This window comes from Trachypithecus francoisi, unplaced genomic scaffold, assembly GCF_009764315.1.
Source record: "Trachypithecus francoisi isolate TF-2019V2 unplaced genomic scaffold, Tfra_2.0 Lachesis_group12, whole genome shotgun sequence".
Taxonomy (NCBI): Eukaryota; Metazoa; Chordata; class Mammalia; order Primates; family Cercopithecidae; genus Trachypithecus; species Trachypithecus francoisi.
Window position 1 is genome coordinate 97,382,810 of NW_022681457.1, and position 27,757 is coordinate 97,410,566.

The 27,757-nt window shown below is 43.2% G+C and overlaps 1 protein-coding gene across 3 annotated transcripts in view; it reads left to right on the plus strand.

Moving 5' to 3' along the window:
• WASF2 (WASP family member 2) overlaps window positions 1-27,757 on the plus strand; it is a 94,254-nt gene that overhangs the window by 49,683 nt on the left and 16,814 nt on the right. For 2 of the 3 annotated variants that reach the window (XM_033227584.1, XM_033227586.1), the window contains exon 2: window positions 19,106-19,278. In XM_033227584.1, coding sequence (XP_033083475.1) covers window positions 19,149-19,278 — 130 coding nt within the window. In that variant the 5' untranslated portion in view covers window positions 19,106-19,148. Of the gene's footprint in view, window positions 1-16,438; window positions 16,607-19,105; window positions 19,279-27,757 lie in introns of those variants that run through there. The other variant, XM_033227587.1, reaches the window with a different exon arrangement.

The window sequence follows — 27,757 nt, forward strand, 5'->3', positions numbered from 1 at the left end:
GGGACTTAGTTTTAGTTGCTGGTATACCTTTTACCTGTGGAATTACTTCTTATTTTATTTTAATGGTGCTGTCCTTCTGGAGCACTGTGATCATCATCAGGTATCAGACTCCATTCCTTCAGCTAAACTTTGATAACTGTTCGAAATCCATTAGTGTTTGAGATGAGGAACCTACAGTAACCCATGTCACTGTCTTTTTGGACCATAAAATAACTTCCCATCGTTAGGCTGGATGACTGCAGAAACCAGTGCCTTACGTAGTCAGGAGCTGCTGCAACGTAGATATAATCTGAACAACCAAAGGAATTAATCACAGCCAGCCTCATGCCTTTCATTAATTTGTTTTGCCAAATAGTATCAGTGAGGCAGAGATACACCTTTGGCTCATTAATACAAGATCTGAATGGGAAAAATCTATTTCATTGAAATCCTTGAGAGTTGCTGAAAACACATGATACGTCTTAGTACTTTAAATAGAACTGTTCTAATTTGGAGGGAAACTGCTGTACAAACATGGCCCATTGCTACCTTCACAGCTTATCTATTCATACCGCTCTTGCCTTTTCTGAATTTTGGAAAAAGTTCTGTGTTAATGTAAATATAATTTTATTTTTCTGAATACATATTCATATCTTAAAATAATACTTATTAGTAGATTTTGGTAGGAAAGCTCCATCTTCTTAATTTTTCATTTATATAAGCTTCTTCCCTGCATTCTAGAAGACATTCTTCGGTGTATAGATGATGTCAAAGCCCATTTTCAAGGCAGTTTATAGAGATTTAGCTATGCAATTTATTTACCATTGGTCACTAAGAAAGTAAAAATGGAAGAACCAGAAGTCCGCTGAGGGAAAATGTTATAACAGCATACTCCAGGGGCTAGAGACCAGAGAGCAAGAAGAATACTTGAGGGTGGTCCCAGGGAGCTATGATTGATAGTAACAGAATAGCAATTAAGTAATGGAAAGTTCCGGCTACTGTACCAAAGACATTCCTCTTCTTTTTTTCTTTTTTTTTTGAGACAGGCTCTCACCCTGTCACCCAGGCTGGAGTGTGGTGGCACAATCTTGGCACATTGCAATCTCCACCTCCCAGGCTCAAGTGATCCACCCACCTCAGCCTCTTGAGTAGCTGGGACTACCAGTGTGCGCCATCACACCTAGCTAATTTTTGTGTTTTTTGTGGAGATGGGGTTTTGCCATGTTACCCAGGCTGGCCTCCAACTCTTGGGCTCAAGTGATCCGCCTGCCTTAGCCTCCCAAAATGCTGGTTGGGATTATAGGCGTTTCTTCTAACAAATATTGTCTTGGAGTTGTCTTTACAAGTGAAGCTTTTGTGATTATTGGAATGTGATAGAATTCATCTCTAGGCTTCTTGTCCCACTAAAGCATTAGAATTTAAAACAGACCCTTTAACATGATTTATAGCAGACAAGAAATAGCAGTTCAGTGTGGGCAGGTGGTATTTAATTGACCCTCTTTGTGGTTCCTGTAAAATTGTTTGTAGGTAAAATCACAACAAAGATCCATAAAGAACAGCTTTATATATATTTTTGAAAGAAATATCAGTTTCTTGCATTTTTCTAATGTCAAAGGTTAATTTAAAATACTAATGCTGAAAAGATTAATTTAAGATATTAAATCTAGGCAAGAATACATGTACATATTGTAATTACTTCCTTTTTACAATTAAAGTAATTGGATTATATTTAATGAGCTATTTACATTTAATAATTAAAAAAAGACTCATCTTTTCAGTATTCCCTATATGCAGAAATAGATGGGAGAAAACTCACTTCTGATGTAATTATCTTAGTTTGGGCTAAATAGGAAAAACAACTGTGCTTTTTAGAAAAAGAGTCAGAAGAATATTATATTAAAATACACATATACAGGTTAAGAATTACCCGTAGGAGCATTTTAGTTCATTGTAAAAGAAGATGAAAGATTAGGTGCTTAAAAAAAAGAGTCTCTGATGAGAAGATTTGATGAGCTAAACAGAGAGTGAAACTTAAAGTGATTCTCAGAGACCCTGCAGATAAAAGTAACCTGTCAGAAGTGTTGGAACCCCTAATGCCTAGCTGTTTGAAAACAGGAGTTTGAAAAGCAGTAGCATCTGCACATGTTATCTGAGGCTGGGATTTTAAATAAGCCTGTGTTTATGTTGTTTAAAGGAAAGATGTGAAGCCCCTGAGCATCTGGCTAAAATTGGGTGCAGAGAGGGAGAAAGCAGTATGCTTTACTCATTAAAACCATTTCAGTTTTAGGGTAAATAGGAAGGGTTTCTTGTGTTATCATGCAGTCTTTTTTCCATGGGAAATAAAGTAGTCTGGAATTTGATAGCACTTGTGTATAAAGATGAGAAGTCTAGGCATATTTGTCTAACTTCTTAGTTTGGGTGTTTTGTGTAGAATCAGTGTGGTGTCATGGAAAGAACATAAAGTTGGGACACAGTTGGACGTGGGTTTGAAAGCTGTCTTATCTGTGTGACTTTCATAAAGTTATGAATCATTCTGGGTTTTAGTTTTCTAATCTGTAAAATCAAAATACTACTACTTACCTTGGAAAATTGTTTGGAGGATTAAAAATATTCAAGAAAATGTGAATAAATATCTGGTACATTTTAGGAATTTAACAGGTATTTATTGAGCAGACACTACAGATGAAAAGAAATTTTAAGAATCCTACTTTGTCTCCAGATAGTTGCTGTTGCTACTACTGCTTTATGTTAGGTTTGAAGATACTTTGTTTTTCAATTCCTGTATTCAAAGAGTTGTATACACCAAAAATCTGTGCTATAAAATAGACTGTAGTGACTGCTATAAAAGAGGTTCAGCATACCTCATTGACACTTGGAGAGAGGAAAATGACTTTAGACTAGAAAAGTCAAGGAAGGCTTCTTAGAAGTGGTGATACTCACCTCAGGCTTTTAAGATGAAAGTTTTTATGTGTGTTTTTATAAAGAAATACCACAATCCAGATAATAGTCTCTTGAAGAATGTTTTGCCTTCAAAGTACATAAAGTGAAAATACTGGATTGACTCTTGACTGTGATTTGGAAGACTGATACCCTTTGTTGTAATCCTTAAAATAGGTATAATGTAAGCAGAAGCCATCTATCTTTTTCAGTATTTGTCTCCATATTCCTGAAGAGCCTGTCTCAGAAGATAAGAGGCCCACCTACTTTTTGGCCTCCACTGAAACCAAATAAAAGAGGACCATTTAGGAACACCTTTGTGTAATGCTCATTGTTGTTTAATTTGACCTGCTCTCTTTAGATTATTTCATTACTAGGAGGTAGGTCCATATAAACTCATCATTCCTTTGAGTTAGTAATAATGAGAGCTATCAGTTACTGAATACCTACTGGGTGCTGGGTACCCCTCTGGAATGCTTACATATGTTATCCCATCTTATCCTTAGAACTATCCTAAGTTGGCCGTGGTGGTTTATGCCTGTAATCCTAGCAGTTTGGGAGACTGAGGTGGGAGGATCACTTGAGTTCAGGAGTTTGAGACTAACCAGGGCAATATAGTAAGACCCTGTTCCTACAAAAACTAAAACATTAGCTGGGCATGGTGCTGCACGCTTCTAGCCCCAGCTACTCTGGAGGCTGAGGTGGGAGGATTACTTGAGCCCAGGAGACTGAGGCTGCATGAGCCACATTCATACCACTGCACTCCAGCGTGGGTGACTGAGCCAGACCCTGTCTCAAAAAAGTAAAAATAACTAAGGGCAGTCACGGTGGCTCACTCCTGTAATCCCAGCACTTTGGGAGGCCAAGGTGGGCAGATCACAAAGTGAGGAGTTCGAGACCAGCCTGGCCAACATGGTGAAACCCTGTCTCTACTAAAAGTACAGAAATTAGCCAGGCATGGTGGTGGGTGCCTGTAATCCCAGCTACTCATGAGGCTGAGGCAGGAGAATTGCTTGAACCCAGAAGGTGGAGGTTGGAGGTTGCAGTGAGCCGAGATCGCCCCCACTGCACTCCAACTGGGGTGAAAGAGTGAAACTCCATCTCTAAATAAATAAATAAATAAAACTATAGTATAAGGTAGTTTGTATTTTACGGATGAGGCTCCGAGAGATTAACTACCCTAAGGTTTTATAGCTAGTGGCTCAAGAAATCCTTGCTCTCTTTGTCTGAACATTCTTCTGGATTTACCAAGCTATATTAATTTTTTTTTTTTTTTTTTTTTTTGAGTTGGAGTTTTGCTCTTGTTGCCCAGGCTGGAGTGTAGTAGCGTGATCTTGGCTCACTGCAGCCTCTGCCTCCTGGGTTCAAGCGATTCTCCTGCCTCGCCTCCCAAGTAGCTGGGATTACAGGCACCTGCCACCATACCCAGCTAGCTTTTGTGTTTTAGTAGAGATGGGGTTTCACCATGTTGGTCAGGCTGGTCGCGAACTCCTGACTTCGTGATCTGCCCACCTCGACCCCAACAGTGCTGGGATTACAGGTGTGAGCCACCAGGCCCGGCCCTTTGGCTAATTTTTTGTGTTTTTCATAGAGATGAGGTTTACCCAGGCTGGTCTCAAACTCTTGGCCTCAAGCAATCTGCCCATCTCAGCCTCCCAGAGTGCTGGGATTACAGGCATGAGCCACCATGCCCAGCCTATTTTCATTATTATTATTATTTTTTTTTTTTTTTTGAGATGGAGTCTCACTCTGTCTCCCAGGCTGGAGTGCAGTGGCACAATGTCGGTTCACTGCAACCTCCACCTCCTGGGTTCAAGCGATTCTTTTGCCTCAGCCTCCCGAGTAGCTGGGACTACAGGTGCATGCCACCACGCCTGGCTTTGTATTTTTAGTAGAGACAAGGTCTCACCATATTGGCCAGGCTGGTCTTGAACTCCTGACCTTGTGATCAGCCCACCTCGGCCTCCCAAAATCCTGGAATTACAGGTGTGAGTCACTGCGCCGGCCTTTATTTTTAGTTTTTAACTTTGTAGGTACATAGTAGTTGTATATGTTTATGGGATCCAACAAATTTTAAAAATTTTTTGTAAAGATAGGGTCTTTCTATGTTGCCCAGGCTGGTTATATTGATTATTTATTTTATTTACTATCTTTTTTTAGAGATGAAGTCTCATTTTTTTGCCTAGGCTGGAGTACAGTGGAGCAATCAGTCATGGCACAACACAGCCTCAAACTCCTGGGCTTAAGGAATCCTCTTGCCTTAGCCTCCTTAGTAGCTGGGACTACAAGTGCACACCACTGCACTCAGCTGAGTTTTTCTTTTTTTTTTTTTTTTTTTTGAGACGGAGTCTCGCTCTGTTGCCAGGCTAGAGTGCAGTGGCACAATCTTGGCTCACTGCAACCTTCGCCTCCTGGGTTCAAGTGATTCTCATGCCTCAGCCTCCCGAGTAGCTGGGACTACAGGCGTGTGCTACCACGCCCAGCTAATTTTTGTGTTTTTAGTAGAGACAGAGTTTCACCCTGTTGGCCAAGCTGGTCTTGAACTCCTGACCTCAAGTGATCCGCCCGCCTCGGCCTCCCAAAGTGCTGGGATTACAGGTGTGAGCCACCGTGCCCGGCCATGTTTTTCATTTTTTATAGAGACAGGTCCTTGTCATTTTGCCCAGGCTGGTCTCAACATCCTGGGCTCAAGTGATCCCTCCACCTTGGCCTCCCAAAGTGCTGGGATTACAGTCATGAGCCACCACTCCCAGCCAGTATGTATTTGTATATCCAAACATACCTAAACCTAGAAAAGGGGCTGGGCACTGTGGCTCACTCCTGTAATCCCAGCACTTTGAGAGGCTGAGGTGAGCAGATCACTTGAGCTCAGGAGTTCAAGAGCACCCTGGGCAACATGGTGAAACCCCATTTCTACCACAAATACAAAAAATTAGCCGAGCGTGCTGGCACGTGCCTGTGGTCCCAGCTGCTCAGGAGGCTGAGGTGGGAGGATAGCTGGTACCCAGGAAGCGGAGGCTGCAGTGAGCTGAGATTGTGCCACTGCACTCCAGCCTGGGTGACCCCATCTCAAAAAAAAAGTGTTATGATCTTATGGGACCACTGTCATATAGGTGGTCCATCATAGTCCATCATTGACTGAAACGTTGTTATGTGGTACATAACTGTATTCTCTTGTAAGTCTGAGTTATAGAATGCATTTTAGTGTTAAGAGATTTTTTAAAGACCACCTTGTCCACCTTCTGAGGCTGGAGGATTGCTTGAGCTCAGGAGTTCATGGCTTCAGTGCACTGTGATTGTGCCTGTGAATAGTCACTAAATTTCAGCCTAGGTAACATGATGAGACCTTATCGCTAAAATAATATGTTTATATTTCATTGACTTGAGGTATACATTTTTTCCTCACATTTTAACATCGCTTTTTTTTTTTCTTTTGAGTCAGGGTCTCACTCTGTCACCAGGTTGGAGTGCGATCACTGCTCACTGCAGCCTTGACCTCCTGGGCTAAAGCGATCCTCCCATATCAGCCTCCTGAGTAGCTGAGACTACAGCTGCACGTCACTGCATTCAGCTAATTTTTGTATTTTTTGTAGAGACAGTATTTCTCCACATTGCCCAAACTGGTCTAAAAAGCCTGAGCTCAAGCGATCCACTCTCCTTGGCCTCCCAAAGTACTGGGATTACAGGCATGAGCCACCATAACCACCCCATTTTAACATCTCTTGAATCATAATGCCTCTTTCAATCAGTGGCATTCTAAATTTGATGAAATATGGTAGAAACCCGTTGGAATTGTAACTTTTCCATAAACGCTAGTGGTAAAGTTCAAGACTTCTGTTTATCATATTAGGTCTCCTTGAAAAACCTTCCCCTCTGTTTTTTACATCCAAATTCTACCCAGTTCAGATCTTGGGTTTTGGGTTTTGTTTTGTTTTGTTTTGATTTTTTGAGACAGAGTCTTACTCTGTCCCAAAGGCTGGAGGGCAGTGGCATGGATCTTGGCTCATTGCAGCTTCAACCTCCCGCATTAAACTTATTCTCCTGTCTTAGCTTCTCAAGTAGATGGGACTACAGGTGTGTACCACCACACTTGGCTAACTTTTACGTTTTTTTGTAGAGACAAGGTCTTACCATGTTGCCTAGGCTAATCTCGACCTCCTGGGCTCAAGCGATCCTCCACCTCGGCCTCCCAAAGTGCTGGGATTACAGGCATGAGCCACTGCACCCAGCCCCAGTTCAGATCTTTAAGGTTCCAAGGAAACTGTTCAGTCCTTTCAGTTCACAGTGATCTTTTCATCCTTTCTATTATCATAATTGAACTTCTATTTATTTGCTATATTGTTACTTAATTGTGGTCTTCTTTCTCTCTCCTCAACTAAATTATAAGCTCCTGGAGTCAAGGAAGAGATTTTATACTTCTTTGTGTCTTTTAGTGTCTTCTTGAGAAATATTCAGTGACTGATAAGAGCACTATAATTAGTAGTTAATCATTAATACGACCTGAAGCTTATTAAGACAGTATTGTATAATGGTTAAGAGAACCATATATAAAACATTTAAAACAGTGCATGTGCTAGATAGATGTTAATCATTCTACTGCTACTACTGCTACCACCACCACTACCATGATACTACTGTTACCACTACTGTTGTTTTAATTATTCTGTGCCAGACACTGTGCTAAACATTTTATAAATGCATTATTTCCTTTGTCTTCACAATAACTTTACAGATGAGGGGTCATGATAATTATTTAACAGGCTAGGAAATAGACTGAGAGATTAGATTGCTTGCCAAGGTTCCAAAGCTATAAAATGTGGCAGTGGTGGAGTGAAACCCACACCTGTGTCTCTTAATGTTCATGCTCTTGCTCTGCCCTACTGCTTACTAGATTTTTAGGGCTTTGGCAACTTCATGGTAAACTGAGGTTAGAAATGAAAGAACAGATACTTACTTTTCCCTCTGCTCAAGGACTTTAGCTTGTCAATCTCATGCTTTGAGTGCTGACTAAACATTGTGAGAGGAAGTAGATGTACAGCTGCCCTTTGCTGCTGACTCTTAGTCACTTGGTGGCTTGGCCATTAGTGACAGATGTGTGTGTGACACTTTTCAGGAATGAATTCTTGTTACAGCTGGCTATTGAATAGTTCATATGGAATTGCATGGCAGTTTGCTCCATAATTCCACTCCCTGTCTCACATGTAGTTGTGATTGCTAGGTCTCTCTCCTCACTTAAGTTGGTGTATTAATAGTCACATCTCAGGACTGCTGCTTCTGCCTGCTCCATGAACACACGGCGTGTTTGTGTATTGCCCTGAAGTGTCAACAGAACATTTTGCTGAATTTTCTTTTTGTTGTTGCTCTGCAACCTTGTTTTCCCTGGCCTTTCTTAGTTGTGTAAAGTTGGTTTCTTTTTTGGTCTTTCCATCCCAGAGAGGGTGCAGTTCCTGTGAAGAGAAGCTTGAAATAAGAAGTAAGGCATCATTACAATTAAAACAAATGGTTACACAGCTAGCCAGATGAATTGAGACTTAGTGCCTGATGTGCAATTCAGCTCTTAGTGTCTCCTTCCTCTTCCATTTTCAAACCTGCCACTGTAGCTAATCCACCAGTGGATACTCTAATATCTTGTCCAAAGGAAGTTTAACCTAGTACAGTACTCAGTGCTACTTGCAAGAGCCAAGAAAGAAAGGTTGCAGTCTAGCCCCATCTTCTCCATCCCAGAGTAGGATAGTAAAATGGGGTTAGACCCTTCCATAAAACCAGGCTGTGTATTGGACTTTTGGCTGTTTATCTAGGAAAATATATGCCCAGGTTTGGCTTCCTCCCAGGTTCTTGGAGAGGTAATGCATTTTGTGTCTGTCCTCTTATCTCAAATTTCTGGGTACCACTAACTGGAGAGCACACTCTTCTGTCATTGGCTATAAATTTAAAAAGAAGCGTTTGAATATGAAGGGTATTTTTATTGGGGCTTGTGTGAGTTATTGACATATTTCTAGTAATCTAGTGAACTGATTTGTTGAGGTTTGATACTTTTTTTGTTTTGTGTGTGGGTGGTATTTTTTCAGAACAGCTTAGTTGTTTTTCATGTTAAACTCCTGTGTAAATTTTTTTTTTTTTTTTGAGACGGAGTCTCTGTCACCCAGGCTGGAGTGCAGTGGCCAGATCTCATTTCACTGCAAGCTCCGCCTCCCGGGTTCACGCTATTCTCCTGCCTCAGCCTCCGGAGTAGCTGGGACTACAGGCGCCCGCCACCGCGCCCGGCTAGTTTTTTGTATTTTTTAGTAGAGACGGGGTTTCACCGTGTTAGCCAGGATGGTCTCGATCTCCTGACCTTGTGATCCACCCGTCTCAGCCTCCCAAAGTGCTGGGATTACAGGCTTGAGCCACTGCGCCCGGCCAACTCCTGTGTAAATTTAATGTTCACTTGATGACAATGGCTGAAAGAAATCTGGTACCTTATTAGGGATAAAGGGTAAGATTTCTCCATTTATGAGTACAATTATTCGTAATCTGTATTTATCCAATCAAGTAAAACCCCATTTAGATGGGTAGTTTGAAGTATTTCAAACCATACAATTTTGGTGATATGGGTTTTACTAGAAATTGGCATTAGATTGGGAAAGTAAAATGAACTTTGTAACTGAAAGTCATCAGTGACCACGTTGTAGATCTTGTGTCATTTAAGTGGCTCCATAACAGGGATTTGGGCCAAGATGGAGACACAAGAAATATTTTATGCGGGTAAATCTTTTCCTCAGAGCTCTGAATACTTTGCATATAAAATCTCTGTTTCATATAGCATCTTTCAAGCATTTTTTAGTGTAGTTTACAGCTGGACTAGAGGGATGAATTGAAATTTTATCCCCGATTGCCTGTCATCATTAGACTTAAGAGCTAGAATCCAGGTTTCCAACTCATAGTTTAAATGTATTTTCTTTTGGACAACCAGATGGATCCTGCTAAAAAGAGAGTCTAATTTTGGCCATTTAGAAGACAGTTTTCTATGAAAAAGTTGATACTAGAAGAAACCAATTTGGAAGGTTAAAGAGATTCCCCCAATTTTAGTTTTAAGAACAAAACTATGATTAGACCCTGAAGTGTAAAAAGGTAAGAACAAAAGGTGCTATTGCCCCCAAAAGATAATAAAAAGTGACGGAATTACCAGGTGTGAATGAATGGTCCTTCATGGATGTACCTTGTGCTCAAGGAGTAAGATACTGGAGTTTAGAAGTTCTGTTTCCTCAGCTACTGTCTTGAAGCCATATCAAGACAAGAAGTATCCCTACATTGATTGGATGTGGGCACAGAATTGGTGTGTCATTCCTTTATTAAATTGGAAATATCTCTTTTAGATCACAAGTAATCTATTTTTCTCAGTTTTCCCAGTCAAATACTTTCTGTGTCTACCGCAGGAGTTCCATTTCTGTCCTACTAGCTCCTTTCGACGTTGTTTTAGTGACCTAAACGGATCTGTCATTCCTTGTGCTTGGAGAGAGAGTGTGGTTATATTTGTTAGTTCAGCCCCACCCTGTATTTCAACAGGAAGTGGGTGGGTGCATAAGCCTATAATGAAGTGTTCTTCCTTGTAGTTGCTGTATCGTAATGAGGACTGCTATATGCAACAGTAAATTCATACTTTAAACATTTTAATATACAGACTTAAATTACACTAAGACCATGTATTGTCTATCATTTTGAAGTCAAATGACTATTCGACTTTCCAACTGAAATTCTTAAACCTGGTGAAATGCATATTCTTTTTCTTTTTTGTTGCCTTCTTTTTTTTTTTTTTTTTTTTTTTTTGAGGCGGAGTCTCGCTCTGTTGCCCGGACTGGAGTGCAGTGGCCAGATCTCAGCTCACTGCAAGCTCCGCCTCCCGGGTTTACGCCATTCTCCTGCCTCAGCCTCCCGAGTAGCTGGGACTACAGGCGCCCGCCACCTCGCCCGGCTAGTTTTTGTATTTTTAGTAGAGACGGGGTTTCACCATGTTAGCCAGGATGGTCTCGATCTCCTGACCTCGTGATCCGCCCGTCTCGGCCTCCCAAAGTGCTGGGATTACAGGCCTGAGCCACCGCGCCCGGCCTGTTGCCTTCTTTTTGAGACAGGGTCTGGCTTTGTCACCCAGGCTGGAGTGCAGTGGTGTGATCATAGCTCTCTGCAACCTCCAAGGCTCAAGCAGTCCTCCTGCCTGAGCCCCCTGAGTAGCTGGGACTACAGCCGCGTGCCACCACACCCAGCTAATCTTTTTGTTTTTAGTAGAGATGAGGTCTGACTTTGTTGCCCAGGCTGGTTTCAAATTCCTGGGCTCAAGCAATCCCTCTGCCTCTACCTCCTAAAGTGTTAGGATTACAGGTGTGAGCCACCACACCCAGCCATATTCTTTAACGTAAAGAAATGTATCTCTTGAAAGAGGAAACTCGAGAGTAAACCTCTTCTCATATGTCCCCATCCAAAGTGCTGTTAACTACAGAACAGTGGGAAACGCTGAAGTGAAAGCAGAAGTCCTAATTGCCACACATGCAACATCCCCACATGCTATTGCTGATCAGCATTTTGGGGGTATGTTTCAAAGAGGAACTGCCTTGAGAAGCATTTCTGTTGTGACAGTTATTGCTATAGCTCAAATATGCTTGCTTTTTGGATATGACCATAGAAATCTGCAGGTGTTATCAGTGACCTTGGCTCAAAATGTAGCATGGTTTATTTGTCATGAACAGCTAGTAATAAACATAGCCAGAATGAGCAGTCATCTGTCTTCTGTCCTGGTAATAACAGGAATTAAGAGTGTGGGGCACAGATGAGTGTATCCTCCCTTCTCTCACAGATAACCCTCCTGTTGTATTTTCTTCTACCGTCTAACCCCCAGTTCACCTCATCCTACCCCACCCCACCCCAGGCTGTTGGGAGCAGAGTCATGAGAGTTCAGAAAGTAGGGAGGATATCAGAGTCTCTGTTGCCCAGACTGGAGTGCAGTGGCACAGTCACAGCTCACTGCAGCCTCAACCTTCTGAGTTCAAGTGATCCTCCCACCTCAGCTTCCCGAGTAGCTGAGACTGTAGGCATATAGCACTACACACCCAGCTAATGTTTAAACTTTTTGCAGAGACAGGGTCTTGCTTTGTTGTCCAAGCTGGTTTTGAACTCCTGAGCTCAAGCAGTCTTCTGGTCTCAGCTCCCAAAGTGTTGGGATTACAGGTGTGAGCCACTGTGCCTGGCCCCAGAGTCTCTTTTTAACTTTATACTGACCAAATATGATATATAAAAATATTCTATGATAGGCCGGGTGCAGTGGCTCATGCCTATAATCCCAACACTATGGGAGGCTGAGGTGGGCGGATCACCTGAGTTTGGGAGTTCGAGACCAGCCTGACCAACATGGAGAAACCCCGTCTCTACTAAAAATACAAAAATTAGCGGGCATGGTGATGTATGCCTGTAATTCCAGATACTCGGGAAGTTTGAGACAGGAGAATTGCTTGAACCTGGGAGGCGGTGGTTGTGGTGAGCCGAGATCACGCCATTATACTCCAGCCTAGACAACAAGAGCAAAACTCCATCTCAAAAAAAAAAAATTCCATGATAACTTCAAATACACAGACTTGAAGAATCTCACTCTTTGAGGGGACCTTAAAGGGCCTCATCCACTTTCCATTTCAAAGTACGAATACCATCATGGCGTTAACAGTCCAGACTGGTCAGTATACTGCCAGGCCATGGCTAGGAAGGCCTGGCAGTCTTTTATTTGTTTTCACACTCATTCTCAAGTCCCTTAGGCTGAAACTTGCTACAGATGAAGATGGGGTTACTGCTGAATCTGGCCTGGATGTTTGGAGCTGGTCCAAAATACAATTTTTCCTTTGGAATTTTTTTGGGTAGCTAACTCCCCCATCAGTCTGGGAGCCTCTTGGGTATAAATAACCTCAGGGCTCTGTCTGGAACTTCCTTTGGGCCATTCTGGATCTCACAGGTCCTGGTAATTAGACAAATGTAGACCTGGAGAAGGGGCATGATTCATGGCCATAATCCACCCCTCTCTACAGTCCCTAAATGTGCCTCTGATTGTGTGTTCAGAATGCAAGTGGATGTTGGCTGAGTGAGGAGATTATGGCAGCTTGGGTAGAAGCACATCTAGAAATTTTAGAGCTGAGAAGCTTCTAAAAGATTGTTTAGCTTAGTCCATTTATTTTGTAGATGAGGACACTAACGCCCAGAATAAACATTATAACATCTTTGATTTAGAAGGCATTGTAGAGGTCATCTAGTCTGACATTCCAACACCTTCATAAATGCTAGAAATTTCTCCCCCAACATGCCTGATAGCTGATCATCCAGAGCATGGGGCTGGAGAACTCATAACCTTTTCTAAAGATAAGCCATTCTACTATAGGACAATTCTAATTAAAATGACCTAGATAAATTGAAATCTACTTCCCTGTAACTTTTATATTCTCAGCAGTTCTAATTTAATTCCTTTCCTATTTAACATCTCCCAAGGTAAGACCTTCTCAAATCCCCAAATTAGCAGATATCACTATAGTATATAATTTCCCTAATCAAAGTAAAAGATGTCTGAAAAAGAGCTTCACGGATTCCATAGAGATAGGGCATTCCACTCTTTCGTGTATCCAGAATTTCTTTTTTTGACCAAGAACCACCACTTCATTGGTTTTCTTCACTTTCTCTTCGTTTTCCTTCATTGGGGCTAGCATGCAGCTCTTCTGATGCTTTTAATAAAGAAACGTACATTTTATCATTTGTGAGTGTAACTGTATAAAACTAAAGAGAGCAGCAGGTGGGGCTGAAGGGCTGGACTCACCCCTGCAGCTGCCACCTGTCTAGTTTCTCAGTTCATATTTGCTAGCTGTGGTAGAGTGGGCCTTTACATTTCTACTTTCTCCTTCTCAGCCTGTGAAGAATTTCCCAGTTGGTCTTCTTACTTCCAGCCTTCTCCTGCCCAAATATAACTTCTGTGCTTATGCAGAATGATTTGTCTAAAATGCAAATGTGGCCCTGTTGTACTTCCTTAATTCAGTGGTTCCCCAACACCCAGTGCACTATACCAGTAAAGTGCTACTGATGATAGAGAAGCCTTTCTCAACTGGAGTTCCATGAAAGAATTAAATCTTAATGTCGTTAAGCATTCATTGTATGTAATATATTAACTTTCCTCCAGTATGCCTAGAATGGTGCTAGTTATGTACAGTCTTGAGGGGAATTGAGAAAACTGTCACTCTAATCATCTTTTTTCTGTGGTTCACATGAGGAATCCAGTTATGAAAGACTGGAAGAAAGAGATAGTATATGTTCTTCAGGAAGTCCAGGATCGCTGCTGGAAACAGCCTCCAGGAAAAACCCACCAAATTCCTTTGAAGGCTACAGTATTGTATTTAAATTTTTTATGTAAATATTGTATTCCACCACATAATATGTCTATGGTTAAAAGTATTTTTTTTTTTTTTTTTTTTTTTTGAGACGGAGTCTCGCTCTGCCACCCAGGCTGGAGTGCAGTGGCCGGATCTCAGCTCACTGCAAGCTCCGCCTCCCGGGTTTACGCCATTCTCCTGCCTCAGCCTCCCAAGTAGCTGGGACTACAGGCGCCCGCCTCGTCGCCCGGCTAGTTTTTTTTGTATTTTTAAGTAGAGACAGGGTTTCACCGTATTAGCCAGGATGGTCTCGATCTCCTGACCTCGTGATCCACCCGTCTCGGCCTCCCAAAGTGCTGGGATTACAGGCTTGAGCCACCGCACCCGGCCAAAAGTATTTTTAAATATTTATCAATGAGGGGCCGGGTATGGTGGCTCACACCTATAATCCTAGCACTTTGGGAGGCCAAGGTGGGAAGATTCCTTGAGACTAAGAGTTAGATACCAGCCTGGACAGCACAGCAAGGCGCCATCTCTATAAAAAATAATAAATTTGCCAGGCATGGTGGTGTGTACCTGTAGTCCTAGCTACTTGGGAGGCTAAGGTGGGAGCATCACTTGAACTCAGGTGTTTGAGGTTTCAGTGAGCTGTGATCATGCCACTGCACTCCAACCTGGGCAACAGAGTGAGACCTGGGTGACAGAGTGAGACCTTGTCTCTTAAATAATAAAATAAAATATTTATCAGTGAATAGGATTTTTTCTACAGGAGGATTTGCCTAGGGTCTGTGGAACCACAAATAGCTGCCTCTTTTTTTAAAGTCCTGTAATGGGTATTTTTTTATATATATATTATTTAATGTCTCTAGGAAAATTGCCCCCAAGATCACACAGTTAGTAAGGTGTGCTAGTCAGGGTACTAACCTAAGAATGTCTCGACTCCATAAAGTCCATACATTTTCTATAACTTGAAGTGTGAGAGAGAGAGCCTGGAAATCTTTTTGCCCAATTCTAAGTTTATCTTCACCTGAATGTAAGATTTTTTTCTTCTTGGTCAAGTTATTGTTGTGGTTCAGATCATGCATAACTCCATACTTCTTGTACAAACCAGTCCTTGATTATCCAAAAGAAAAATGAGCAATGGTGCATGTAATTTCACATAACAAGGAATTTTGTCTCTCTTTGGTGGCTTTGAAACAAATCACTTTAAACAGTAGCAGATAAACTTTTCTAATTGTTTTGCCCTAATAGATATTGACATATTGTTTTTTCTTGAGTACCGTCCCACTGGTTGTGGTAACTGGCCTTTTTGACAAGAAGCCATTTGCTTTTGAAAACTTGGTTCCAGGTAAACCCTAAACAGATGACATACAATTAATTGTTTCTTCTGCTTATCCAAGGCAGTTAGAAAACCACAAATGCTACAGTACCAAGGTGTTAGAATTTGCCCGCCACCCTCAATCTGAAATTTATGTAGCCACCTGGAATCTAGTTTCCATTAGGTATCCAGAGGGAAAGTCCAGAATGCTCTGTCATTGGTGACATTCAGCACAGCATTTCAAGGTGGTCTGGTTCTTTTAGCTCCTCTGAGAAGCTGGAATGAGTACTCAAATGATTACCAGTGGAAGAGCCACAGTGGCTGTTTTCAGTCATTCCTGGCTGTACACCAAATTTCTGGTTGATCTTGAAAGTTTGAAATTTGGGAATCTAAGGACACCTAGAGGATGGTGTTCAGAGCCCTGCAAGGTTCTTTCATGTGTAACCTCCTCCCACCTTTCCGGTTCTAAACTCTTTTTACCATGTGTTACTGAAGATTGCATCTTAGTACCTGATACCCTTTACATTAAATAAAAGAGGGAAAGAGTTAAATTGGAAAGTGCAGGATTTGGACTAGAAAATCCATGGGGTCAAAGGGAGAATTTAGCAGAGGAGTGGAATGGAAATCATTTCCTTAGACAGTAGACAAGTATTCAGGAAACACCTCTGCACCCCAAAGATAGGCACAGCTGCCACACAGTGACTATTAAAGGGAGGTTCAAAGTTATAAGCAAACAGCTGATTCTTTTGGTTCTTGGGCTGTTGCTGTTGGTGACAGGAAATCTTGTTCCCCAAGCTGCTGGCTTCCTGTTTTATTTTTACTTGTAGCAGATCAGAATGTCCATAACAAGGAGCAGTCTGTTCCAAAGGGTTCTACTCCCTCTTTGAGCCTGAAAGATTTTTTTTCTCTTTTGGTCAGACAATATGTCTGTAATGTTTAGTTTGGTTTAAGCATTTTGTATTCACAGTCAACTTTTTGGTGATGAGCTGGTGTTTTAAGATTTGATGTAAGTAAACCCTTGTTTTGCTTTATATATTTATATATAAAGAGGAGTTTATAATATTGGGGACTTGGCCCAGCTACTCAGAAAGCTAAGGTGGGAGGATCATTTGAGCAAGGCAGTCAAGGATGTTGTGAGCTGTGATTGCACCATTGCACTCTGTACTGGACGACAGAGTGAGACCCCGTCTCAACAAAAAGGCTGGGCGCGGTGGCTCATGCTTATAGTCCCAGCACTTTGGGAGGCTGAGCTCAGGAGTTCGAGACAAGTCTGGGCTACATGGCAAAACCTCATCTCTACAAAAAATACAAAAACTGCCGGGCGCGGTGGCTCAAACCTGTAATCCCAGCACTTTGGGAGGCCGAGACGGGCGGATCACGAGGTCAGGAGATCGAGACCACCCTGGCTAACACGGTGAAACCCCGTCTCTACTAAAAAATACAAAAAAAAACTAGCCGGGCGAGGTGGCGGGTGCCTGTAGTCCCAGCTACTCCGGAGGCTGAGGCAGGAGAATAGCGTGAACCCGGGAGGCGGAGCTTGCAGTGAGCTGCCTGGGCGACAGAGCAAGACTCCGTCTCAAAAAAAATACAAAAACTAGCTGGGCATGGTGATGCATGCCTATAGTCCCAGCTACTTGGGAGGCTGAGGCGGGAGGATCGCTTGAGCCCAGTAGTTGGAGTTTGCAGTGAGCTGAGATCGTGCCACTGCACTCCAGCCTGGGTGACAGAGTGAGACCCTGTCTCAAAAAAAGAATAAAAAATAAGAAAAAAAATTGAGGACTTAGATATGTTAACTTTATGCTTTACCTTTTCACATGAAGTGAATTTGTCATTTTCCCTAGCATGAAAACCATTAGGCTGTTTTAGATTTCTTTAGTTTTATAAGATGTGGAAAGAGGACCAGTCCGGTGTACCTTGACTGTAGTCATATCCATTTTGTGGAAATTAAAACTCTCTCCTATCCTTGTAAAACTGGGAATTTGGTAATCTAAATCTAAAACAATAGCTCAGCATGAACCTGAAGTGCTGGGGGATTTCCTAGGGAAAGGGACTCAGCCCACCGGATAAGAAACAGTAAGTGGAAGGTTTCCGGATCTGCTCCAGACATTTCCTGCTGTCTCTAGAGCCTTTTGGCCCAGGTGTGTTGAACAGGATGGGAGCGAGAATGGGAGCTGTTGGGTAGAAGAGAAAGCACCAGGGAATCTTACAGCACAGTTTACTCAGCATCATGTTTGACATATTGAACGTGTAAAATGTTTACTTTATATTCTCTCATTCTGTCAATTTACAAACTAAACTTCAGAGATACTGGCATTAGTAGTTAGCTATACTTTTTTTTTTTTTTTTTAGATTTTGAGACGGAGTCTTGCTCTTGTCACCCAGAATGGAGTGCGGTGGCACAATCTCAGCTCACTGCAACCTCCGCTTCCCGGGTTCAAGCAATTCTCCTGCCTCCTGAGTAACTGGGGTTACAGGTACCCGTGACACGCCCGGCCAGTTTTTTGTATTTTTAGTAAAGACCGGATTTCAGCCAGCCGCAGTGGCTCAATCCTGTAATCCCAGCACTTTGGGAGGCCGAGACGGGCGGATCACTAGGTCAGGAGATCGAGACCATCCTGGCTAACACAGTGAAACCCCGTCTCTACTAAAAAAATACAAAAAACTAGCCGGGCGAGGTGGCGGGCGCCTGTAGTCCCAGCTACTCGGGAGGCTGAGGCAGGGGAATGGCGTAAACCTGGGAGGTGGAGCTTGCAGTGAGCTGAGATCTGGCCACTGCACTCCAGCCTGGGCGACAGAGTGAGACTCCGTCTCAAAAAAAAAAAAAAAAAGACGGGGTTTCACCATCTTGGCCAGGCTGCTCTCAAACTCCTGGCCTCAGGTGATCCACCTGCCTCAGCCTTCCAAAGTGCTGGGATTACAGGCGTGAGCCACCGTGCCTAGCCTAGTAGTTACCTGTACGTTAACAGCCATTCACCAAGGAAGGACTGGAAAAGTTATATCCTGATGTATATCCGTCATTATTGGCAGCTTGATTTCATTGTGGAGATTATCAGGTGACAGTGTTCTTTTTTGATTTTTATAATTGGTGGCCTAGTATCTGATCTGTCCTGGTTATGAACACCCCAAGGATAGGATCTATACCATCCAGTGTCTGCTGAATGGGCTGTTTTCTAACTATGCTTCCTTGCCTCTGGGGACTCTTGTTGGTTGGAGCCGTAGTTGGCACTTTAACGTTTCTGTGCTGCCTATGTACCTCAGGCAGCAGTCACCAGTCCAGAATTTCTAAACTTACATACAGATCTTCTAATAGCAAACCTTTAAAAGGGCAGGGGAGGGAGGACTTAAAAATGAAAGAAAAAAAAAAGATAGGGGGAGTGAAAATTTTTTAAAAGCTGTTTTAGATCAGGGTAAGACCAAAAAAAAAAAAAAAAAAAGAAGATTCACACAGCCCTAGTGTGCCTGGAATTTGTGGTTGAGTAATACTTTCCTGTTATTTCTTTTTTAGGTTGTTTTTCATCATTCAGAACATTGCCTGAAGCAGGTCCACCATGCCGTTAGTAACGAGGAACATCGAGCCAAGGCACCTGTGCCGTCAGACGTTGCCTAGCGTTAGAAGCGAGCTGGAATGCGTGACCAACATCACCCTGGCAAATGTCATCCGACAGCTGGGCAGCCTGAGTGAGTGCCTCAGAGAGCCTATGCTTTGCCCTCAGGGGTCGTTGGTGCTCTTTATTTAGTTTCCTTCTCCTCCCGCGTTCCTGTTTCTCCCCCATCTGCCTTCCCTAGGTAATGCGAAAATGTATCCTCCCTCTCCTCCCCAAAGAGAGGCTCCCTTTTGGTGTAGCTTCTCCTCTTGAACCTTCTTTATCTACCACCACCCTCTAAATCCCCACCCCCCCACCTGCTTCAACAGAAATCTGTGGGAAGGGTGGCAGGAAGGGCTGCAGCAAAAACTGCAGACGGAATGACAGAGCAGAATTCTGTGTGTGTAAAGTGGGAGGTTCACAGAGCAGTATCTTGGGTCGGGGAATGTGCCTGTAATTACACGAGCTGTTCGATGTAGCTTGACTTTGTTGAAGCCTCAAATGTGCCAATAGTCTTTATCTACCCAACACCCCCACCCCTTTTCTTCCCAAAGAGGAGTAAAGCAAACATGCCTTTGGAGAGATTCTGACTGTCTTGTCCACCCTGGTACACATTTAATTGTGCTGCAAGCCCCCAGGTCCAAGTTCAGGGTACAAATTACTTCTGCATTCTCTGGGGTATTGGGAGTTTTGCAAGCTGTGTGAACATACAGTGACACAAATAGTAGCTGGAGCCATTCTTCCTTAGGAGGAAGATGGAGGTTAGCCCAGACTGTTTTGGAGCTGAAGGAAAGCCAGCTCAACTATATATATTTTTTTGATTGGCAAGAATGAATGAGACTGCCTTGGGTGGGGTACATGCATGTGGTTTGGATTTCATTCTGAATCAAGTTGACTTTGTTTGCTTGAAGCTGAGATAAGGGAAGGGCAGATGCTTGGATTGGCTCTGCATTTGTCTAGTGCCACTCCAGCTCCCATAAGAACCTCCGTCAAAATGTCATTTTAGTGATCTTCCTTAGCAAAGGCATTTTGGTGTGAATTATTTCAGATACTCACGCCTCCTATCGCATCACTGCCCTTAGTGAAGGCAGTGGAATATCAGGAAAGCCTGCATTCCCCCATATAGCAATAGGCCCAGCCTTTAAAATAGGAGACAGAACTCTATGACCAGATGATGTGTGCAGTCTGAGATTCCTAAGCCTTCACCTACCTCAGGGACCATCTCAGTTGATCCAGGGCTTAGAGAAACCTAGATGGGGCATCATGAAGAAATGAAACCCTGCCGGTGCATATCTTATACAAAGGAACACTGACAGTAGCGCAACAGCAGTGCAGCTGACAAGGAAGCACATCAAGGCTGCAGAGACCTCACTGATTTTTAAAGGCATAATTTCTGCCTCTCTCTCTGAGAAGGCCAAATGGGTGGAAGTCAATCAATCACACACTGGTTCCTTCTTCATAGGACAAAGAACATCTAGCTAATGATGCTTCTTATTTCCACTTACTGAAGTTATGCTCTCTCTCAGCTATATTTCCAGGGTGGTGTTGATGGATGCCGTTGCTCACACTCCCACTTGTGATCAGACCACTCCTATCTTGAGGAAGCTGATCTGAGGGCCAAAGCCACCTTATGCCCAAGGAAACAAGATTTTCTTACATTGTGGGGGCTAACGGACCCTTTATTCATCCAATAAACATGTGTTGAACATATTTTATGTACCATATGCTGAGGGGATACAGCAATAATAAGAAATGGTCTCTGCCCTCCAGGAGCTCATAATCTATAAGGGGAGGCAGAAATAAATAATTCCTAAGAAGAGAGAATGGGGAGAGAGTGAGAACGGAACCCACATTTGTTGATTGCCTACTTTATGCCAGGTTTGGATAAGATCTTGACATAGATTATCTCATTTAATCTTCTCAGTAATCCTATGAGATTAGGTAGTGGTATTCCCATTTTTCAGATAAAGAAAATAAGGCTCAGAAAAGTAAGATAACTTGTCTAGGCACAGTGGCTCACGCCTGTAATCCCAGCACTTTGGGAGGCCGAAGGGTGTAGATCAGTTGAGGTCAGGAGTTGAAGACTAGCCTGGCCAACATGGTGAAACCCTGTCTCTACTAAAAATATAAAAATTAGCCAGGCATGGTGGCACACACCTGCAATCCCAGCTACTTGGGAGGCCGAGGCACGAGAATTGCTTGAACTCGGGAGGCGGAAGTTGTAGTGAGCTGAGATTGTACCACTGCACTCCAGCCTGAGCAACAGAGCGAGACTGCGTCTCAAAAAAAAAAAAAAAAAAGTAACTTGCTTAAGGAGATACAGCCAGTAAGAGGCAAAATCACTGTTTAAACTCAGACTTCCTACAAATTTCTCAATTCTGTCCCTTACTCTCTGTCTCTGCCAATATTGCCCTATTTTAGACTTCATTGACTTTCACCAAGCCTCCCTCTACCTTCTTTCTCTGATCCAACCCCCTTAAATCTGTTCCTATATCCCTGCAAGAGTGATCTGCCTAAAAATCAAATCTTACTTTTTACTTTTATGATTCTGAATTTCTGAAGCTTTGAAAGTTAATTATGTGTTAACTTTTGTAAGGTAACAAGTGTTTTTATAGTCAGAGTACACATCTCAACTATTTCTCTCCCTTCTTCTTCACTGTGGAGTTATTTAAGTTCCTTGGCCTAGCATTCAGGACCCTGCAATACCTGCCTTCCTTTCTAGCCTCATTTTTTACAATTCCATGTTAACAATTTTTAAAATTTTTTTTATTTTTGAGACAGAGTTTTGCTCTAGTTGCCTAGGCTGGAGTGTGATGGCGTGATCTCGGCTCCCTGCAGCCTTTGCCTCTGGGTTCAAGTGATTCTCCTGCCTCAGCCTCCTGAGTAGCTGGGGCTACAGGTGCACGCCACCACACCCAGCTAATTTTTTTTTTTTTTTTGACGGAGTCTCACTGTGTCGCCCAGGCTGGAGTACAGTGGCGCCATCTCGGCTCACTGCAAGCTCCGCCTCCCAGGTTCATGCCATTCTCCTGCCTCAGCCTCCTGAGTAGCGGGGACTACAGGCGTCTACCACCACACCTGGCTAATTTTTTTGTATTTTTAGTAGGGATAGAGTTTCACCGTGTTAGCCAGGATGGTCTCAATCTCCTGACCTCATGGTCTGCCCACCTCAGCCTCCCAAAGTGCTGAGATTACAGACGTGAGCCACCGCGCCTGGTCAGTTTTTTGCATTTTTAGTAGAGATGGGGTTTCACCATGTTGGCCAGGCTGGTCTTGAACTCCTGACCTCAGGTGATGCACCCGCCTCGGCCTCCCAAACTGTTGGGATTACAGGCGTGATCCACCATGCCCAGCCTTCACTTTAGTCTTTTAAAATCTAAAAAGGGGGCCTGGCACACTGGCTCACACCTATAATCCCAGTACTTTAGGAGGCTGAGGCACAAGTATTGCTTATGCTCAAGAGTTCGAGACCAGCCCTGGCAACATACTGAGACCCTATTGCTAGAAAATTTAAAAAGTACCCAGGTGTGGTGGTGCACACCTATAGTCCCAGCTGGTTGGGAGGCTAAGGTGGGAGGATCGCTTGAGCCTGGGAGTTCAAGGCTGCAGTGAGCCATGATCATGCCACTCCAGCACTGGCCAACAGGGCGAGACCTTGTCTCAAATAAATTAATTAAATAGAAGGAAAAAGGAAAGGAAAAAAGAATTAATTATTACCTACTAGCAGTTCTCCTGAGACAGACCATGCTCTCTCATATTTCCAAACAGTGCTCTTGCTATCCTCCCTGGCTGAACAGCCCTTGCCATCTTTGTCTGCCTGGCTGCCTGTAGCTAATCCTTCAAGGTCCAGCTCAGGAATCTTCTCTTCCAGGTTGGGCTAAGAGTGCTCCTCTGAGCTCCCATTATATGTCTATATTATCCTATCACATTTTATCACAAATCACCTATGTCTCATACTCAATTAAAAATTCTTGGCCGGGCGCGGTGGCTCAAGCCTGTAATCCCAGCACTTTGGAGGCCGAGACGGGCGGATCACGAGGTCAGGAGATCGAGATCATCCTGGCTAACCGGTGAAACCCTGTCTTACTAAATACAAAAACTAGCGGGCGAGGTGGCGGGCGCCTGTAGTCCCAGCTACTCGGGAGGCTGAGGCAGGAGAATGGCGTAAACGGAGGCGGAGCTTGCAGTGAGCTGAGATCCGGCCATGCACTCCAGCCCGGGCGAAAGAGCAAGACTCCGTCTCAAAAAAAAAAAAAAAAAAAAAAAAAATTCTTGGCTGGGCACAATGGCTCATGCTTATAATCCCAGCACTCTGGGAGGTTGAGATGGGAGGATTGCTTGGGCCCTGGAGTTTGAGACAGCTTGGGCAACATAGTGAGACCCTTTGTCTACAAAATATAAACAAAATTAGCTGGGTGTGGTGGCATGCGCCTGTACTTCCAACTATTTGGAAGGCTGAGATGGAAGGCTGAGGTAGGAGGATCGTTTGAGCCCAGAAGGTCAAGGCTGCAGTGAGCTGAGATGGCGCTGCTGCACTCCAGCCTGGGTAACCAAAAAAAAAAAAATTGTTGAAGGTAGTAATCATGTATTATTTGTCTTTGAACTCCAGTGTCTACCTTGTGTAGTACCTGTCACCCAGTAGAAGCTCAGTAAATGTGGAATAATTCACGCCTATATATTTCCCACTATCCCATGCTGTTGATGCACAAAGAATGTAGGAATGGAAATAATACTTTCTGTGGGTAGTGGGGGCACAGGTAGGGATAGGCAGGGTCAAGGAAGACTTCATAGAAGAGGTTACATTTGAATGGGACCTTGAAAGATGACTGGGATTTCATCTAGCTGAGAGGAGTGCAGGGAAGGGTTCATATGTGCTTCAGGCTCATGACCTTGGCCTCATGTGCGTTGTACCTGGGTGGAACTTCTCAATTTAGTACTGAAAGGCTGATTATGGAATGGATAAAGCATAAAACTAAAAATCCCACAGCCATAGATTGCTCTGTGACAGCACATCCAGAATTCTTATTTTTTTCTCAGAACAGTGAGATGGCATTTCGCATATTCGGTTGCTGTATCTTAGGAAATACAGGCACGGCCAGCCAGCACTTTGTATCAGTATTGTGGCCACCCAGGAGAATGGAACCCCCACTTGGGTCATTAGAAAATCAAGCTAGATATTAGGTTTCTAACTGACTGCAGTGTGGGTGAGGGGGTGGGGCATGCCATTGGGGAGCTCCAAGACTCCCACTCAGACTTCAATAAGAGCAACTTCACATTTTAAAAAATCAGTTTTACCTGTTCTACTTCCACGTAACATTTCATTTGAAGAGTTCTGCTAAGGAAAAAACAAAATTGAAGACTGCTTCCTAGAATCTTTTGCAAAATGTGGTATCTGTTATGAATGTTGGATAATGATGGATATTTGGGTCTCTCTTGGTAATCTGAATGAGTGAAGTTTAACTCTGAACAAGACACTTTGATTTTCCCTAGTTCAGTATCACATTTCTGTTTTCAAAAGTTGGAGTAAATTTTAGCACTTGAAGAATAGAGATTATCAAATTACTAATTGGAATTATATTTAAAATTTTTCTCTAAACTTAAAACTTAGGATATTTAGGCTGGGCACAGTGGCTCACGCCTGTAATCCCAACACTTGAGGAGGCCAAGGCAGATCACTTGAGGTTGGGAGTTCGAGACCAGCCTGGCCAACATGGTGAAACCCCCTTCTTTGTTAAAAATACAAAAATTAGCTGGGCATGTGCCTGTACTTCCAGCTACTCAGGAGTCTGAGGCAGGAGAATCTCTTGAATCCAGGAGGCAGAGAGGCAGAGGTTGCAGTGAGCTGAGATTGTACCATTGAACTCCAGCCTGGGCAACAGAGCAAGTGTCTGTCTAAAAAATAAAAAAAAAATTTTTAAAACAAAAACTTTAGGTATTTAGAATTTACTCTGGTTTTTTTTTTTTTTGGTTTTGTTTGTTTGTTGAGATGGAGTCTTACTCTGTCACCCAGGCTGAAGTGAAGTGGTGTGATCTCGGCTCACTGCAACCTATGTCTCTTGGGCTCAAGCAGTTCTCATGTATCAGCCTCCTGAGTAGCTGGGATTACAAGATGGTGTGCCACCATGCCTGGCTAAGTTTTATATTTTTAGTACAGACAGGGTTTCACCATGTTGGCCAGGCTGGTCTCAAACTCCTGGCCTTCAGTGATCCACCCGCATTGGCCTCCCAAAGCTTTGGGATTATAGGCATGAGCCACCGTGCCTGGCCTTAGGTATTTATACTCTTTTTTTTTTTTTTTTTGAGGCGGAGTCTCGCTCTGTCGCCCGGACTGGAGTGCAGTGGCCGGATCTCAGCTCACTGCAAGCTCCGCCTCCTGGGTTTACGCCATTCTCCTGCCTCAGCCTCCCTAGTAGCTGGGACTACAGGCGCCCACCACCTCGCCCGGCTAGTTTTTGTATTTTTAGTAGAGACGGGGTTTCACCGTGTTAGCCAGGATGGTCTCGATCTCCTGACCTCATGATCTGCCCATCTCGGCCTCCCAAAGTGCTAGGATTACAGGCTTGAGCCACCGCGCCCGGCCGGTATTTATACTCTTAAGTCATGTAATGTGGTTGAGGAGTATAAGGAAGAATCTCATTGTAACAACTCACATTTTTAGCTCACTTAATCCTTATGGTAACTTGATGGGGTAGTGTTATCCCTACTTTACAGATGAGGAAACTAAGGCTGGGAGTTTGTGACTTGCTGATGAGTACACAAGTATAAATAGAAAGAGCTGAGACTTTGATTCAGATTTTCTGATTTGAAGTCAACTGCTCCTTCCATGTCTCAAAGTATAGTTCTAAGTCTGCCTCAGGCCTGAGGTGATGAGACAGTGGGGAAGCCTTCACACCACTTCACTTCCTCTTAAAATAGAGATCTTATAGTTACTAGTTTTATATGTTGAGGTTCTTTGTAAGATTTTATCTTGAAAACCACTGTGCCACACAGAGCCTCTACTTCTACTATCACTACCCTCTTCACTTAAGGACCAGGAAATCCTAGGTACTCTTGGTGACTCTTTTGGTGTAAGTTGATTGGTATTTTTTTTTGTCCCTCCAGAATAGCTGGAAGATTAATTGATATTTTTCTTTTTTCTTTTATTTAATTTTATTTATTATTATTATTTTTGAGATAGGTTGGAGCCAGTGGCACGATCTGGGCTCACTGCAACCTCTGCCTCCCAAGTTCAAGTGATTCTCATGCCTCAACCTCCTCAGTAGCTGGGATTACAGGTGTGTGCCACCACACGCAGCTTTTTTTTTTTTTTTTTTGGATGAAGTCTCGCTCTGTCACCTAGGCTAGAGTGCCGTGGTGCGATCTTGGTTCACTGCAACCTCTGCCTCCCAGGTTCAAGCAGTTCTTTTGCCTCAGCCTCCTGAGTAGCTGGGGTTACAGGTGCCCGCCACCGTGCCCAGCTCATTTTTGTATTATTAGTAGAGATGGAGTTTCACTATGTTGGCCAGGCCGGTCTCAAAATCCTGACCTTAGGTGATCCGCCTACCTTGGCCTCCCAAGTGCTAGGATTACAGGCTTGAGCCACCGCGCCGGCCGGTATTTATACTCTTAAGTCATGTAATGTGGTTGAGGAGTATAAGGAAGAATCTCATTGTAACAACTCACATTTTTAGCTCACTTAATCCTTATGGTAACTTGATGGGGTAGTATTATCCCTACTTTACAGATGAGGAAACTAAGGCTGGGAGTTTGTGACTTGCTGATGAGTACACAAGTATAAATAGAAAGAGCTGAGACTTTGATTCAGATTTTCTGATTTGAAGTCAACTGCTCCTTCCATGTCCCAAAGTATAGTTCTAAGTCTGCCTCAGGCCTGAGGTGATGAGACAGTGGGGAAGCCTTCACACCACTTCACTTCCTCTTAAAATAGAGATCTTATAGTTACTAGTTTTATATGTTGAGGTTCTTTGTAAGATTTTATCTTGAAAACCACTGTGCCACACAGAGCCTCTACTTCTACTATCACTACCCTCTTCACTTAAGGACCAGGAAATCCTAGGTACTCTTGGTGACTCTTTTGGTGTAAGTTGATTGGTATTTTTTTTTGTCCCTCCAGAATAGCTGGAAGATTATTGATATTTTTCTTTTTTCTTTTATTTAATTTTATTTATTATTATTATTTTTGAGATAGGTTGGAGCCAGTGGCACGATCTGGGCTCACTGCAACCTCTGCCTCCCAGTTCAAGTGATTCTCATGCCTCAACCTCCTCAGTAGCTGGGATTACAGGTGTGTGCCACCACACGCAGCTTTTTTTTTTTTTTTTTTGGATGAAGTCTCGCTCTGTCACCTAGGCTAGAGTGCCGTGGTACGATCTTGGTTCACTGCAACCTCTGCCTCCCAGGTTCAAGCAGTTCTTTTGCCTCAGCCTCCTGAGTAGCTGGGGTTACAGGTGCCCGCCACCGTGCCCAGCTCATTTTTGTATTATTAGTAGAGATGGAGTTTCACTATGTTGGCCAGGCCGGTCTCAAAATCCTGACCTTAGGTGATCCGCCTACCTTGGCCTCCCAAAGTGCTG